The sequence below is a fragment of the Diorhabda sublineata genome, chromosome 9 (assembly GCF_026230105.1).
Source record: "Diorhabda sublineata isolate icDioSubl1.1 chromosome 9, icDioSubl1.1, whole genome shotgun sequence".
Taxonomy (NCBI): domain Eukaryota; kingdom Metazoa; phylum Arthropoda; class Insecta; order Coleoptera; family Chrysomelidae; genus Diorhabda; species Diorhabda sublineata.
This window is the reverse complement of record NC_079482.1, coordinates 19383967-19402595: the sequence shown is the minus strand read 5'-3', so window position 1 is coordinate 19402595 and position 18629 is coordinate 19383967. Positions and strand designations below refer to the sequence as shown.

The window sequence follows — 18629 nt, the reverse complement described above, 5'->3', positions numbered from 1 at the left end:
CCTAAACAGTATTTGGCTAGCGCTGGTTTTCGCTTGATTTATTTTAAACCAAAGCTTATACTCGATTTACTCGGAGGTTTACTTTATTAGAAGGTGAAGACACCGAATTTTTAGTTATTTGGTAAAAAAAACCTGGCTTTAGTGGATTAATCCATCTGTTCATCTATTGTCACTCGGCTAGAGTCAAATGTATAAAATAAAATACAGTTGGGGACTGATATTTCTCGTTTTTTTTGTCGATTAGTTAATTAATTTTGATGTCTCAACAAATTGAACATTGGTTTGTAAAAATGTACCAGTAATTGCAAAAAATGCCTCACGTACAACGGCAAAAATCTAAACGGTCACATAATCCGATTCTGAGACGTGTACGTTGCGGTATTCTTTGTTAAACATCTGTATAACGTGAAACGAGCTTCGACAAAAACTTGTAATGTTACATAATTCTTCCCATTCTTCCATTTTTTGCTGTTTTTCTTTTTGTTGACTTGTCTCCGACGCTACCTTAATGACGTAAGTGATACAGTCCAATGGGCTATTAATGGCCTGTTTATTTTAGGCGAAAAACCTAAACATACGTTTTAATGATTTCCGTCTTGTGAAATTTGCATTCGTAACTTTTGTAGGAAAATATTTATTTGAGCAGGTAAACTGAAACTCTTGAATATGCGTCTAAAAAAAACGAGTAAAGTCATTATTACCTGAATAAACAATAAGACGAAAAAAACACCATAAAGGAGTTTCGTAAATAATGACGGTTTCCAATGTTCATTTTATTTATCAAATTATTACATAAAAAGGAAGCCTCAACATTCGAAATTTATCCCATCGTATTCTATGTTTTAAACCCAACATCCAGCAATTTCTTTGAGACCTTGGTGAAACCACTCTTTGGATTAAGATGCATACTGCATTTTCAACGTCTCCTTTGGAATCAAAAGTTTTCCCATTCAAGAATTTCACATTGGATCACAATAAATACTAATCTGACGGCACAAGTAACATTTTAAATTCCATTTAGTTTTTTCGTAATTTTATAAAATCTGCAATAAATGCTTTAGGCTTAAAACTATTATATCTTATTAAAAAGTCTTGGCAGTGCTTTAAAAACTGAAGGATAAAGCTTATTGGTTGTCGGCCGCAATGTAGTTCTAGAAGTGTATAACATTGTTACAACATTTCAGTTTTGTAGAGTAGTTAAGAACTAAAGAGCTTTGACATGGTTGCACCAATAGGCAGGCAACATTTACAAACGTAATGACAAAGCTTTTTTCTGATAAAGCTATTTAGCTTTATGAAATCTGTTTATGACTCATTTAAAACCGATAGGAATCAAATAACGTCTTCTTTCAGATTTCTTAAAACGAGAAGCAAAGTTAGGTTATGTTATCTGATTGCATGAATTTGCAGTTTATTGTGTCGTGTAAAAAAATGTTGACCAAATTAGAAAAGTGGTTAAAAGTGAAAAAAAAAACGAAAATTTTAAGAGAAAGGTTAGAAAAAACTTTCGTTTTATGGTTTATTTTCTAGAAGATATCAAACTTTTAATACAGTCATATGTAGTTATTGCATACCCATAAGAATACAATTCTTTATTATGTAGCGGCCATTTTGTAGTAATATTGTCATTTGAAACTTTAATGCCGTCTGTCTTAATAATTTCTAGGGTTATAATTATTTTTTTATAAATGTTTTATTTCTAATGTTATGATGTTTAGAGTCCAAGCGGCGACCTCCGTGAAAGGGTGGTTAACCAGAATAAGTACTAAAATATATTTTATTAAATTTTGAATATTAGATGAATAATAAACCATTGGTCTAGCGGTCTTTGACGTGTCCAAATTTTGTTATTTTAATAAAATTTCTAATTTATTTTTTTGTAAAATCGATCTACATAACTTAAGTATAATTTTTCAGTTTACGATGGCGTTTTGACTAGATAAATACAGAAATTCAAGTCTGACGTTCTTGTTCTTGACGCAACTGTGTGTCAGGCAGTCCCCAACAAACTTATAACAACAAATTTTCTATACAAGGTATAAAAAAAAATTAAACGTCAAAATTTTTATCTTTTATTCCTCTTTCAAATAGAATTGGTCTGGCACGTGAATACTTGACCAAAATTTTGCCAGACCAAGATTAAGTAAGTTCTTCTCTCCTACTTGTTAAAATAAATAACATCTTTGAAATGTGTCAGCATTAAACGATAATACTTTCTCCTTGTTAGTAGTGAGATTACAGATAAAGCATTTCATTTTCTTAATTTAATAACTGGTTATTTAGATAGACGTTTCCTAGAAACACGCACGTCACATTTTGACAAATTAAACAGGTTAAATGGTTGAATGAAGTCAGTTACGTTAAAAACAAAAAAACCTCGCGTAGGAGAGAAGAACTTACTTAATCTGGGTCTGGCAAAATTTTGGTCAAGTATTCACGTGCCAGACCAATTCTATTTGAAAGAGGAATAAAAGATAAAAATTTTGACGTTTAATTTTTTTTTATTTCTTGTATAGAAAATATGTTGGGGACTGTATGACACACAGTTGCGTCAAGAACAAGAACGACAGACTTGAATTTCTGTATTTATCTAGTCAAAACGCCATCGTAAACTGAAAAATTATACTTAAGTTATGTAGATCGATTTTACGAAAAAATAAATTAGAAATTTTATTAAAATAACAAAATTTGGACACGTCAAAGACCGCCAGACCAATGGTTTATTATTCATCTAATATTCAAAATTTAATAAAATATATTTTAGTACTTATTCTGGTTAACCACCCTTTCACGGAGGTCGCCGCTTGGACTATTAGACGCGTGTTGTATTTCCGAATGAAAAAAAAATATATACAAGTTGAATTTTAAAAGATTATTTGTATTTTCAATTGAGCAAATTACAATAAATCGAAGGCGCGTGCAATATACACTCGTATTTTATACAGTAAATTTGCTTTCGTTGGAAAATTTTCCGACTAATAATATACTCTATCTATAAAATATTTTGTTTATGTCAAACCTCCAATCAACCATAAGGAATTTTTCATCGACATAAATTGGAAGTCATTTCATAGCATCCATAGAAACAGATACTAATCCTGTGCCCTTTTAAGAATTTTTATAACTGTAAAGAAATTTTTCTAGGAATTAAGTAGCAAGAGTAAGCTAAGAGTTTTTTAAAGAGGTTTTGATATCATGTTTTATCACTGCTGTTACGTTGCTGTAATTTTAAATGCTTATACGCTGTAATATTGACTTTCGACTTAAGCTGTGACAGGCATCTTAAAGGTAGACCCTTCTTGCTTTAAGAATGTTGTAAGATTACTTCATAGTAGTTGTTACAACCTATACGCTTTATTAAGATAATTTATATCTAGCCTTGTAAGTGATTTGAAACCTTTCATAAAGTCAAAAATGTTACTTGGGGGTGCAAGGTCCGGTGGTACCGCCAAGGTACTAAATGCTGGATGCTGTAGTAGTTCTAGTCCACCAAGTTTTTCGATCGTATTCCGCGTAACTTTCCAGGACCAAATAAGTAAATTCTGATCCTTTAATGTTAGTTTTTATTTGAACAAAAAACTCAAACGAATTAATAAAATTATGTTTTCAATCCAAGACAATCCAAGTTTCGCCAATTCTAAAATTTACAATGGGACTATTGTTGTGGAACAAACTTAAATTATATTAACGTAACATATTGTTCTAAGAATATGACAATTATCCTAACGGAAACAATGAAAACTTGTGGTACAGGTACCAAAGTACTTTAAAAAAAAGAAGAAATATCGTGATATGTTCGCTTGGCTAACATCGACTTAGAAAGAAAACAGTAAACACAATAAAAAAGCTATTTAAAATTCCATCTCGCTTCACCAGTCAACCGCAAGGGAATATTATTATTAAATTTAATAGGTAATAATTTGTAACATTTTTTTTTTCAATAACAATATATATTTTAATATAATTTGCCTTTTAGCTCGTGCATCGAATCGATATTATTATACTTTATTATTAATTTTTTTTCTGTTAGATAAAAATATAAAATTACACTGCTGAACAATTTTTTTATATTTAACAATATAGAAGTAGAACTTATTGGATAAAAGACTTGAACGGTAGATTGTCAATCTACTCCATTTTAATTGTGATATCAGTGAATAATAAATAATCTCGGTTAACACCCAAATCCGTAGACAGCAACAGATCACCACCATCAATACCGATCATTCTGGATTGGGAACCAGTAATCTGGTTTTAAAGCAGACAAGACTCAGGCTGTTCTTTTTAAAAAGAAAGCTTGCACTACGGCTCAGGATTTGGTCCTGTTTGGACATAAAATATCACCATCACTGCAAATTTGCCTGTTGGGCGTTAAAGTTGGAAGCAATATGCTTTGGCATATTTATTTATTTATTCACCAGAATAACAGTACATTACATTACAAAGTAATACAATTCACAAAGTAATCCGACAGAGGAAAGCGAGTTTCCTGTTTGTTGGTCTGGAGATGGGAGACAATCATGACAAGACGCTCCAATCCACGAACACCACATTGTATTTTATACATAAATATATAGTAATTATAAAGTTTTCACTGATATATATCTTAAAAATTGTATTAAAAATAATATGATAGACGTTATCTGTGTACTTTTTCCGCTATCATTTTTATCATAGAATGTACCTAGAAAAAATAGAGCCGAAAAACCCTATGCAAATGTACTTTTTTACATTTAGCGCTTTTTAGGTATGTTCTATGGCAAAACTGATAGCGCCATCATGATCCGCGGCAAAAAATACATCGAAATCATGTTTCACATGATGTTTTAAACAAAATTTTGCCTCATAATATCAAAAAATATAACAACTTTGCAAAGCCGAGTTTGGACAATTATTGCGTAGGATCTAAAAATTAAAAAAAAAATTTGAAGTATGGATTCCGTCAACTTTCCAAATATGTAAATAACTTATGGGTTTAGTAACATAATAATCAAATTTCAGGGCAAAAACCAAAAATTTTCAAAAAATGTTGAACTTTGTCAATTTTTTTCAAGGTCAAAACATGACCTCGAAGTAATCGAAGTATTTTTCTCGTATTCCTAATTACATAAGCTATCTGCTGTAAAAATGTCAAATTCCTAAGTCAAGCCGATCCTGAGATTTACGATTTTGGCACAAATGATTTCCATTTTTCCCTATGTGCAACAGGGTCTTTCTTTACTTCATCCCTCATTTGGTACGCCACACTTTTCTACAGAGTGTTTCTATATTCAACCGACAACGCTCTATCACAGTAGATAAATGATTTATTTGGATATAGGAATACGAATCCTCACGGGGCCTAGTTGCTGAGATATAGGGTATTTGTAGCGCGCTGTCAGGGTTAGTTGTCACTTTTACCCCCGTATTTTTTACGTTACTGGAGCAAATTCTTTTTTTAATTTTGTTTTAAATTGTCTGATTATTTTTAGTTAAAAAACTAATAACCATTTATGGAGCTAAAATAAACGGTGTTGTAGAAATTTGTCTCTAAACAAAAGTCTGGTAATTAAATACTACTCAACATTTCTAGTAGGCACGTGTCATATTTTTGATAGTTCGTGACACTTTGTGTATTTGACACGATTTTCCAAAATTATGTTTTGTACACTGACGAGGCTAGATTTACTAAGGAAGGACTTTTCAACTCTAGAAATAGTCACGTTTGGAATGAAGAAAATCCGCACTTTGTTTGTGAAATTTATACGTTCTTTCTGGAAGAAATGTTCAATGAATTGTTGGAGAATTTGCCGTTATTATTAGACACCACAACAGGATGGGGCATCTGTTCATTTTGCTGCAGCGGCAAAAAATTTCTTAAACAGACGTTTTAGAGAAAAATGGATTGGTCGGGGTGGACCCAATTGTTGGCCTTCAAGATCACCTGACTTAAATCCTATCGATTTTTTTGTTTGGAGCTATATGAAGTCCTTAGTGTACGAAAGAATCATCGATTCTGAACAATAACTAATAGCTAGAATTCAAGCTGCGGTAGAAATCATTCAATTATATCCAGATTTATTCTCAAAGACATGTTTTTCAATGACAAAACGGTGTAATAAGCGGCCAACAGTTTAAACAACTACTGTAAATTTGTCAATTTTATTATTGTTGTAATACATTTTTGTTTGAAAATGAGATTATGAATAGTTTTTTTTTGTTTTGAACAACTTATGTTTAATCACTATTCGAAATTAAATGAATAATTAATTAATTTGTAAATTACTTACGTGCTTACAGACTTTTATTTAGAGATAAATTTCTCCAGCATTACAACACCGTTCATTTTAGCTCCATAAAAGTGACAACTAACCCTGCCAGCACGCACATGATTAAATTTTTCCAAAGTTTGTTTGTCAAAATATTACTTTATTAGAGTATATTGGTTACCAAATTTGAAAAAAAAAATTTAAAAGCGTTCTTGATTTATGACAAATTTTAAATTTAAAATTCTGAAAACCCTATATTTCAGCAACTAGGCCTCGTAAGGGTTGGTATTCCTATATCAAAATGATTCATTTATTGAGATCTCTCTGTGGTAGAGCGTTGTCAGTCTAATACAGAACCACCCTGTATCTATCCACTCGCTTCCCTGGATAGCTTTGTCTTTCATATTTTGTTCAATTCCTTCCTACCTTTCTTCTATTCTGCAGTTGATACACCAATTCTTTCTTCGGCCACCTGTTCTGCTCCATCCTCGTCACATGTCCAGAGCAGTTGCTTAGTCTATATTCTCACTGAAGTCGAGTATACTCGACCTGTTCTTCGTCGTATATGTTCATTCCGTATATGCTCTGTTCTGGATATCCTCCACGATCTTCTTAAATAGTCCGTTCCACAGACCCTAGATATCAAACGTTTAAAAAGTGCCTTGATTTGTATATTTGTTTGTTTCTTTGTTTTCGATAACGTTTTTAAATTTTGCGATGATATTAATTAGTTCTATTGTAAAATTTTGATGAATTTATGCATTTTTTGCATTCATTATATTACGTATTATATTACCTTAAAATGTATGATTTGAAGATAGGTGTTTGTACCGATGCATTTAATTCCCCAGGTTGATGACATAACTTTAACTGAACCGCATAAATACGGTGCAAGAGATTAATTTAAACCGCAGTTTCAATTTTCACAACCTGTTATTTTAAACAGTGCAAGTGGGCATTAGATAATCTGCCCTAGATGTTGCCAACACGTATTTCGCGACAAATCTTTTTCATTTGGATTGGGATACACAGAAACAAACAACAGGCAACCAATCTCTTTAATACCATGCCGTTCAATGTTGCCGTATATTCCAACAACTTTTGCGAGTTGTTGAGATACATATTACTAACATTTTATATCCCGATCGGTTCGAAACTTAAAAATCAAAAGACATTGAAACTTCAAGAAAAACGATTTGTAGTTAGACAGAAACGATAACTAAATAAATTTTGCTGATTAAATATTTAATTATATTTTTGGTTGTTTCAGATTGCATATTCGATACATAATGCCATCGGCTCGACTAACTCTCCGTGAAGAGGACGTCGTCCGATTGGCACTGGAATTTTTATATAACCGCCAATTACACATTTCCCAATTGAGTTTGGAAAGAGAAACGGGTGTAATAAACGGAAATTATTCTGACGACGTGCTGTTTCTAAGGCAACTCATACTCGACGGACAATGGGACGACGTTCTGGAGTTCATACAACCTTTGGAGGCGTTGAAGGCCTTCAATATGAAAAAGTTCAGTTACACTATATTAAAACACAAATATATCGAATTGCTGTGTATAAAGTCGGAGGCGAATATCCAAGGTGGGTTGAAAGACACGTTTTAACTGTTTTTTTTTATTTTATTAACTACTTTCAAAATTACGAAACTCTGTGTACTAGAAAACGAAAGAAGGCGCGGTGGTAAGAAAATGCAACCAAGATTAACAGTTCAAGTCAAGTTGAACGCATTAAAAATTCTAATACTAACGAATGTATATTTTATTCATCGATACGAAAGCGAAACGATATTCCTCACTACATTCGAAGAAATTGTGCATTTATGAATGGTAATTAGAAGCAATAAATTATTACGGATACATAGGCGCAGACCGAAGAAGAACTTGTTTCGTTTATAAAATAATTTCCATTTGTTGTAATGTTTTTTCGAAAATTCTCAATCGTATTCCTCCACTTCTCTATTTTCTTCAGTTTACCACAATTTCTGGTACAGAACACTTTATTCATCACAACTCCTGTCAGGCCAACGTCAAATGGTTCTTTTAGTCTGGTCAAATTTGACCAAAAAATAAGAGTGACGTTACATAAATTCCTACCAAGCCAAAAATCAGTGAAATTGTTTAAAATATAATTGAAAATAAAATTTGAAAGTTCTCCATCATTCCCGTGTATGGAAAAATTTTTATTCAATGTCAAAGGTAAAAAAAATGAGTGAGAGCGATTGTTAGCAAAACGATAAGTTTTATTATGAAAATACCTAAGACAAAAATTGTAGATCATAAAATTATCTACAAAAAACATATGAATACTTTTTTTCCTACGAACCACTGTTTCTGAGATATAATGATTCAAAAAAGTTGTAATCTTAATAATATGCATGAGTACGCTACGTACAGTTTAGCAAATACAGAAGTGAATGTCGAGAAACGTACGTAGTTAAAATAAGAAAGTATTCGGATGACAAAGAGGGTAATATGCGCTTGGTGAATTAGTACGGTAAATAATCAAAGTTCTAAATTCTGTACCCTAGAACAAAATATATATTCTTTCTCGGTATTTAGTAAAAACAATGAACCCACGCAGTGCTCTTCACTATATCTGATAGACACAATAGAATTGACAATAGTAGTCAAGTATACTGGTTGCGGGACCGTACTAATCCCTACTACCATCATCTAGTAACGCGTATTGACGGACGTGGCTATTTCATATTCATTCCTATATTTGCAAAGTGTATATACTTCTCTACAGTTGTAATATATGTTAAAATATTTTTCTATCGGACATTGTAAGTTACAACTATAAGAATAACAGGTAAAATGAAACCCAGTCCCTCAATTTATACGCCATAAAATAACAGTTTAACAAAAAACAAGATGTAGTTCAACGTGTCGAAGTTTTTAAAAACAATAATTCAACTCGACAAGAAGTTATTACCAACAGCATCCGCTTTCTTCTTTCTATGTATGGAGCTCCTAAAAAAACTACCTGCTTAGATAAGTATCGATACCCATGTTTTCTTAAAAGTACTAAAAGCAAAAAATCTAGTTCAATTGGCTTGTCTTCCTCCAACCTCAGTTGCTGCTCATCAACATCTTTTCCGGATATATTACAAAGTTCAAATGTGGTTTGGTTATCAGCTAGACCCTACAGACTGGAGTTGGAAGTTGGTTAACAATACATTAGAACCCGTTAAAACTTTCACCTGCGCCGGAACATCTGCTGAACACAATTTTTCGCAACTGCAAAAAGAGATGCAGTGCTAAATGTTGTTGCAAAAAAGTCGGACTGTTTTGTTCTCTGACATGTACACCTTGTCAAGGCCGGTCGTGCTCTTATATTGAATCACCAACAGGGAAGGATCCGTTTGATTCCAACGAGGCGATAAGCGATACATCACTATTGACGCAAATTACATCCACTCAGAATGAAGATGAAGAAGAATTTGAAAGTTACGACTCGAACTTACCGTTTTGCTAACAATCGCGAAAAACTCATTTTTTTACCTTTGACCTTGAATAAAATTTTTTCCATACACGGGAACGATGGGGAACTTTCCAATTTTATTTATATTTGAAACAATTTCACTGATTTTCAGCTTGGTGGGAACTTATGTAAATTCGAATGTGTAAATTGACCGGACTATTTATCATTTTTGCAGTTTGTAAACACTTTGGCGTGTTTCGTAACTGCTTTCTGGATTGTCCCACAATTATCTAATTTTGGTTTTCTCATCTTTTTTATATTATTTCCCATGTTTTTTTTCTCATTAATCAACAGCAGCCCTAAGAATAGCTATTCGTGATGATTTGCGTTGATTTTAGATCCCCTTTTCTATGAAAATCAGTTTAAAATAACATGTGAAAATTGACGTTTCGACCTTACTCGGTCTTCATCGTCATCTAAATTTTAAAAATAAAGCTAACAAAACTGTTATCATAAAATCAGATGATTACATTAATAAAATGATGAAATTACGAAATGATAAAATAACTTACAAATTCATGTTGAAAACAAAATAATAATCTCATTCCATTTTGGAAAGAACAACTTTTATTTATCGATCAGATGCAAAAAACTACAATGCCCTGTAAAATATATAGTCTACCAAAAGTCCACAAACTTTACAAATACTATATTAAAAACACATGGGATTACATAGAAAAAATTGAAAATATAAAAATTTTATTTATTTGTTTAGATGGTTGTGCTATGGGAGCTCCCATATCAAGTGTTATAGCACAATTAGTAATGGAAGATGTTGAGGAAACTATCTTGAGCAAACTTGATATAAATATCCCATTCTTTTTCTGTTATGTAAATGATTGCATTACTGCCTTGTCAAAATATCAAATTGGAAATATAAATAAAAAATTCAAATCTTATAATAAAAAACAAAATAATAAAATCAATTTTCTTGATGTGACTAGTATAAAACGCCCCCCAAAACAATTAGATATTTATATAATTAAAATAATAAATAACATATTCATAAAAAGTACGACTAGACGTTACAATAAATTAAGAAATAAGTACCTTGTAACGATTGTGAAGCTGTCTATATAGGGCAAACATCTTATTATATAGAAAATAGATTTAAATGTCATCGATACGATAAAAAATAAAACTGCATCAACAAGCCATGAAATATCAAAAAAAAACATAAGTGCAATTATAAGACTCAAAAATTCATCATCAAATACACAAAAAAGAGAATTTTTAGAAATTGTTCCATATGCATAAGATCGAGAAAACTGTAAATAATAAAAAAGACCTAAATAATTTAAGTAAGTTTATAGTTCTATAGTAACTAAGAACAAATTAATTTCATATGTTAAAACGAATTTAAATTTTGATTTTATTTTAATATTTATGATGTAGGTGATCTATTGATCATTATAATTACACAAATTGTCAATTTTATATCATGTTTTGATAAAGACTGAAGTAGGTCGAAACGTCAATTTTTACATGTTATTTTAAACTGATGATAATTATCACAAAAAACTCTATAAAATTATAAGTTAAAGAAAAAAAAATTTTTATACACAAATTGTATTTTATTTCTGGAATCTTCCCAACAATAATTATTCTCTGGATTGTTTTGCTTATACTTTGTATTTTTGTCTAGCTGCTGTTTTGCCGCTATTAAAATTTTACTTGAGAGTGTTCTTCTTAAGTATTTTATGTCTTTTCACTCTATTTTGCCTTATCAAAAAAAAATTTCACTTTTGAATATGTTTTCTACTTCTACTTACCTTTTATCCTAATATTCGATGAAAAATTACTCATTTTGTATTGTTTATTTTGTCAACTTTTGTAGATATCATTACTACTACTTCTCTCTCAACTTTTTACTCCTGCTTAAAGCTCATCTTGTTATATTATGTACTTCTTCATTTGCATAATTAAAGTGAATAATTTGTAATTTATTCTTTCAAGTATTCCTAATTTGCAAGTTTCTAACTGATAGTTGTAACCACCAAATTTTAAATCAGAAATTGAAATACACGAATTTTTTTCATTAAATTAAAAATGTTATGCTAAAATAATTTTGAAATTTTTTAGGTAACAGTGTCGACAATGCCGTGGAAGAAGTAGTTAGTGTTTTAAACGAATTGGAAAAATACTCAGCTTCAAAAGAAGAATACTCTACTATGTGTTTATTACTTACTCTTCCAAGGCTGTCAGATCATTTACAATACAAAGATTGGAACCCTAGTAACGCCAGAGTACAATGTTTCCGAGAAGTTTATCCTTTGGTTGCTGAATTCTTATTGGGAGACAGAAAACCAGTGGACGGAAATGTTAACTGTAGCGCTCAAAACGACAGACTGATTCAACTTATTATTAAAGGTAATTATCTATTTCACAATTCAAACTAATGTTTAACAATAAAATGCTTGATTTTAATCTCAAATTTTTGGTGCCTCTAATAATTGAAATAGATTCTGATTGACTAAGTTTTGATTTCTTTCTGTAATTAAGTTGGAATTTCTGGAACCGTTGGTGATATTGATAGTGGACTACACTCTTAATTACCCTGTCTAATGTGCGTTTCGATAACCAAGTTATCATCTTTGGAGACTGAAATTAAACTAAAACAATCTCAATAGCTTCAGATACATCCAACAATTTATTTTATGTAATAAATACTCTCAGGATTTTGTGATTATAAAATTTTTTTTCTTCTATTTATTTATAATCAGCATTTCTTAAATGAATCTGCTATTTGTTATTGAAATAATAAAATTTCTGCTTTCAGGTATATTATATGAATCCTGTGTGAACTATTGCCAAGCCAAAGCAACTGGTAGCACAGATACTCAGGCCAATGATATGAATTTCAGTAAATTATTAGATGGTAGTATAGGTTTCAGTGATTCAGATTTGAGTTTATTGTCATGGCTTCAAAGCGTTCCTCCTGAGACGTTTTCTGTACCTTTTGAACAACGCACTCTAAACGTTGACGTTGAAAGACTCGAGAGACCCAGCTTGGAAACATCTTGGACTGAACATATGTTAGTGACACCTATAAAACCCAAAACGTTTCCTCATTCGGCTATGCCTTTTACGAGACCTCGATCAGCTGCTGATATTATGTCAAGATCGTTGATGTTACCAATGGGAGATGGTTTGCCGTTTGGGTTAACTCAGAATAACAATCTTTCAACGTCGTCAAAAATGATGGCGCTTAGTACCGGTGATATTGGATTGAATAGGCCTATGTCCAGAAGTAGTTTTGCTAGTTTTCATTTAACAGGTAAATATTTCCTTAAAAAACCTCAATATCCATGCTAGAAGCGACGCTTTCTAGTTCTAGAAGCGTTGTGAAGTAATATATCAACACAATTAAAAAGGCGATGAAAGAAAAACCAAAAGTAATATTGACAATAATAAATATTTAACAAAAAATTTTTATTGAATCTCCATTTTACTATATCAATAACCAGTTAATTGAATAATTTTCTCAATATCAATAGGAGAAAACAATGTATTTAACAAAATCATTAGACATTATATATAATTTATTTGATTCTTTTACTTCCAACAAAAATACCCCAGAGAATCCATTTATAGTGCAAAAAGGGAACAAATATTTTTATCTGCCAAGAGCTTTTTTATTGCTTGAAAGTTTACTTATATTTCAGAATTATTACACAGGGTCATTTGACTACTAATTCTTTTTTCAGCTACTTTTACCAGAAAACCTCAAATTTATTCTTTTATCACTTTTAATGTCATGCAGTCTTTATGTATTTATTTTTAACATCATTATCATTTATTTTTCTTTATTATATTTTAATCATATTTTTGATGTTTAACTATTAAATGGAGGAGCTAAAAAGAATATTATAATTTTTAAAATGTCTGTTAATTAATTGTTTCCTTTTTTTTAGGTTTAAAAAATAGTAGAAATATGAACACATCTGTGGATCGATTGTTTGAGAATGATGGTGAAGTTTTTCTCAGTAACAGTTATGGAGATTTCCAGCAACATATGCCTTCGATACAAGAGCAATCCAGCACTCCAAAATCAAATGTCAATACTCTACCAAGTTTTCCGAAAAATCCAAATTTAGACAGAAAGTCGAATACATCAACACCAGAACCAAAAGATAGAGACAGTCCTGCTTCCGTCGGAACTGAAATGTAAATTTTGTATTCTTATTTAAAAACTAAAATGCTACTAATCAACCTCATGTGTTAACAGAAATATCTCAATACATTCTTATTTTTTATAAAAATTTTATCTGACAAAATATATGTTTCTTTGAGCTCCTATGATAAACGAAAAATTTGGTTCAACACTATTTCTAGAAGTAGAAACGCTATTTTGCTGTTTAATACAATTGCTTTCTTCAAGAAAAACAAAGAAGAAAAGCTCTATTATAAGACCATAAATTTTTTTGTTATCTAGCACTCGGGCTGCAATTGTCTGGATATATTTACTTAACCCCCTTGAAATAGTTTAGTTGTATGCCATGTAAATTGAGTGTAGAAATTTGAGTTATTTTTCATCAACTCTCTTTTAGTCAATGCTTGTTTATAAACGTTTCCAAATCAAATTGCCCTCACATCTATGCTTTCCGTAATTTTATTCTGGTATGTTGTTCGTAGTCTAGTATTTCATATCTTTATTATTAGTCCCATTTTTGCTGTTATTTTGCCTCTGAATATAGATATATAATTTATACTATACTTTCAATTTCAAAGCTTTAATGCCTTCATTATTGGTGATGGCTCCTACAGGTTTCTTATTCCATGCATATTTTGCGAATACTCACAATCGCTAAGCTGTATAGAAATACATGAACTGGAAATTTATCATTCTCTCCACAGAATCTGCATAAATTAGTTTTTATCAAATCTATCAGGTAATATCTGAGGTTTAGTCAGTGAGAGAAGTAATTTGTTTTTCTTGTGATCCAATTACATTAGGAATTTTTTGGAGTAATCCATCCAAGAAAGGCACTACCAGGATAAATCTTTTTTGGTTTCATCCTTCTGAAACTATTTTTTTATATAAGCATTTAACTACACCACAGAAAGGTTATGGGATAATAAAGGCATTTTTGGTCCTTTCATGGCAAGAGTATTTTCATTACTATTTTGTTTCAATCCTGTAATAACTGGAACCTAGACTGAAGAAAATGTATTATTTTTTACTATTTTATCAAGTCTTCTTGGGCATGGGAACTCAGTACTTGACTATCAGGATGAATTTGCTATGTTGCATTTCTGATGGTTTCTTTCCATGTTCATTTTCACTCATATTCCAATAACAAGTATTTTTGTAATATGCATGAACAGGAGTCTAGTGATGGTAAACATTTGGTAGCAGCGCCAACATTTGTGGGTTTTTTGACTCAACTGTGTACAGTTGGTTTCTATTTTCTTTGAAAGTTTGGGTGAGGTATTTCCTTTCTCAGTCTTTATTTACATATTCAAGTTTGGTTTTAATTTTAGATTATTTGTAAAGGTTCTTTTTTTGATTCTACATATTATAATCTTATCCTCTATTTTATAGACACCAGGGTTATGATGTGCTGAGTATTAAGAGAATAGCAGTCCTCTTACACAATTTAAATTTGCGTCTTTTTGGATACATGATGCTTTATATTTAATATAATTCTTGCTACTGCTCTTTTTATTGCTATTATCAGTCTGGACTTTCCAAATCAATTATTATTGATTTCGTCTATTTCTTCCTCCATCATTTATAATAATGTGTGCTCCATTTGGATCTCCATGATAATGGTGTAATGAATATTTTGCGGATTTAGATATCAAAAACCATTTAAAAATTGAAGTAGGTTAATAAAATCAAAAATTTTTATTGGTAAGATAGTCAGAATAGATAATCCAACGTGACACCAATTGAGTCAAAATTCGAAGTTTTTTGTTTTTTCTTGGTTTTTATGCGTGTTTCTTTATTCTAGATGTAAATATAACAATTGATATTTTAACTGGACAAATAATTCGAAGAAATGGAATGAAAATAGGCGACATGTCGACGGCTGTTATTCTCTTATATCATTAATTTCTTGTTATGTATTTCCAACAGCAAGCATTTGCGTTTATTTAGTTTTGGGAAGTGTTTTTGCTTGGTAGTTTTATTTTAGCTTTTGTAATGTCGAGCAAAAGAGCTATCATAAAATGCAAACGTAAAACCTCCACTTTTCCTGAAAAATGGAAAATTATTGAGAGATATGATTGTGTTGAAAAATGTTCAAAAAATGACATTTGCTAAATCTCTAACATTGTTGTGTATAACCATTACAATTTGTATTTTTTGATTCGTTTTTAAATTTTTTAAGTTTTTTTAATTTTATGCCATAATCGTATTGGCTACATAAACTATTTCTAACATTACCTTTACTTGCATCTTTTTAATTAAATTCATTTTTTTTTCAGGACACCTCGAGGCGATTTCTTCGATAATAGAACTGTGTTGCCTAACGTAGTTTTTACGTCGCGCGGTGCTTCAAATGCGGATACTGGGGCCGTTCCCCAAAGCGCCGATCAAAATTATTCGGGCGAGTTAGTTAGAGAGTTTCATAGGACTAAACAAAAATTACAAGAAACGCTAGTGCAACGAGAAAAAGAAAGAGATGAATTAATTAGGCAGATAAATAGTGAGAATCAGAAGTTGACTGGAGAGAGGTAAGATTTTTCAGATTTCAGACAAATTTTTCTTCTATACTTATTTCTTCATCATAACAATTAAGCATTAAAAAATATACCACCGCTGAAATAGTATCATAAGTCGAAAAAATAAATAAGCATTTGAAATTTTAACTTCATTTTTCACTTTTCGGGTGAAAAGTCAAAGACTGACAGAGTTACCGCAGTAGTAACTATTTACATGACATTATTTGAGATGAAATTTAGTTTTCTAACACAAATGCACATTGGGGCGAAACACCAAATTATTGAACCTTGTAGTTTTATAGCTAGACTAATGGCCGTATAAAAATAAATGTAAGCCCCCTTTATTTCTTAACAAGTAATCGATTTCTGTATTCAAATTTTAATTTTGATGTTCAGGGTGGCCCAGAACAAAATTTTTTCAATTGGAACCCTATTATTTGACGTGGTAAATTGATTCCACACCCTATTTCTAAGCAGTTTTTAGTTTAATCACCTTTTTTGATAGAAGCAATTGTATAAAAGGGATGTGGTGTTTTTTGGTTTATGTACCATTCAATTTACATTAAATTTTTCGCGAACACAGAACTCTTTTTTCGAGTCGAAGATTATGAATCCATTGTCCATACGCCCAGTCTTAATCTTTGAAACCTATATGTTTTTTTCTGAAAAAAATTGTTCATATTGCTATTAATGCTATCCTGATACTGAATTTTATATCTTTATTGACTTTCTTGTTTATACAATTCATAAAGACAATAATACGTTCATAAAGTATAAAGATTTAAAACAAAGAAACTGGAATTTATGGAGACCACATTGGAACAAAAAGCAAGAGCTAAAAGGAAAGAAATTTAAAAAAATATTTTTCTCGTAAACCGGTATGAACTCGCAGGTATCTATAGACCTTTAGTTAATTTTTGTGGAGGTATTGTCTGAGCGATTTGGACCGATTTTCTTTATGAATGTTTTTCATTTAAAAAAAAATTAAAGTCTATGTAAGTTCAAGGTGCACAAACTTAAAGTATAAAATAAAATTAAATTATCGTAATAAAGATGATTCATTAATTTTGGTTGGTCAAAATAGAAATATCTAGAAAAATCCAGGCGACATTAAAAAATGTAAAAAGATATTACATAAATGCAGCATTTATTTCAATATAAATAGGAATTGTTGTAAAGGAATTGTTGTAAATACCATTTTAATGAATGAATTCCATTTTCCATGGACGGTCGTTTTTATAACATATGTTAGGTGGAAATTTTTAAATAAAAAAACTGACCAAGGACAATAATAATAGAAACTAATAAGAAAGCTTAATCAAAAGAAAATATGAGAAATTTGAAATTCCAGATATTGGTCCTATGACCACCAAATGCATAGGTCCGCCCCACTTTCGTAATGGTAGAATAATAATAAGAGATTTTCTAATTTTTTGAATTATAACATTATTTGAACAGAGGTGGGATATGTATGTCAGAAATGTGTATATTATTTTTATTTTCATGAATTTAATCATTAAAAAATTTTCATTATTGTTATTGTCCATAGAAAAAAATGTATTGATTATCAGGAGCAATTCTTCAGGAAAATAACAGATTTTTTATTTTAAATTTTATTTTTCAAAATTGCTACATAGTATACATCAACAATAATATATACATTGTATATTAACATTCTAGTGTGAAATCAAATATTTTTAGACCTTAACCAGTTTATTCAATTCATTTAATTATACCAGCATCAAATATTTCAAATTTATTGACATTTCCTGTTTCTGTTTCCACATTGAGTTTCCTGAGATATTTTTGTGATTTATGTGATTTACAGTACAGAAATAATCGTGAAAAATACAGGGTTTGTTGAAAATTTCATGCTTTTTCAGAAAATTAGAAATTTTTTTTTCTAGAGTTGTTAATAACTTTTGACCTGTTATCGTCAGTAAGTGTCTTCAGATCAGGTAGTTGACATTACACAATCAATATGGTCGACAGAGGGGATGTTCTCGACCTGGAAAACGACGGCTAAGTGTATAGTGTTTTCAAAAGTTGTAGAAATGGTGGTCTTTTGGGTAATCTGGTCAAACGAGCACATTTTTCTCTCTGTTCTTCTGCAGTTGAATCCTATTATGTATCTATCGCTTTCCGGGTCAAGAACATTCCCGCAGTCGTTCATCTTGGTTCTGTAATACCAACTACCTGATCTAAAGACAT

The 18629-nt window shown here is 30.8% G+C and overlaps 1 protein-coding gene across 1 annotated transcript in view; it reads left to right on the top strand.

Annotated features, from left to right (window-relative positions):
• LOC130448672 (WD repeat-containing protein 47) overlaps positions 1 to 18629 on the top strand; it is a 152880-nt gene that overhangs the window by 21166 nt on the left and 113085 nt on the right. The window contains exons 2-6 of the mRNA XM_056786139.1: positions 7519 to 7847; positions 11832 to 12119; positions 12529 to 13026; positions 13664 to 13916; positions 16182 to 16430. Of these exons, the coding sequence (XP_056642117.1) occupies positions 7538 to 7847; positions 11832 to 12119; positions 12529 to 13026; positions 13664 to 13916; positions 16182 to 16430 (1598 nt within the window). The 5' untranslated portion in view covers positions 7519 to 7537. The remainder of the gene's footprint in view (positions 1 to 7518; positions 7848 to 11831; positions 12120 to 12528; positions 13027 to 13663; positions 13917 to 16181; positions 16431 to 18629) is intronic.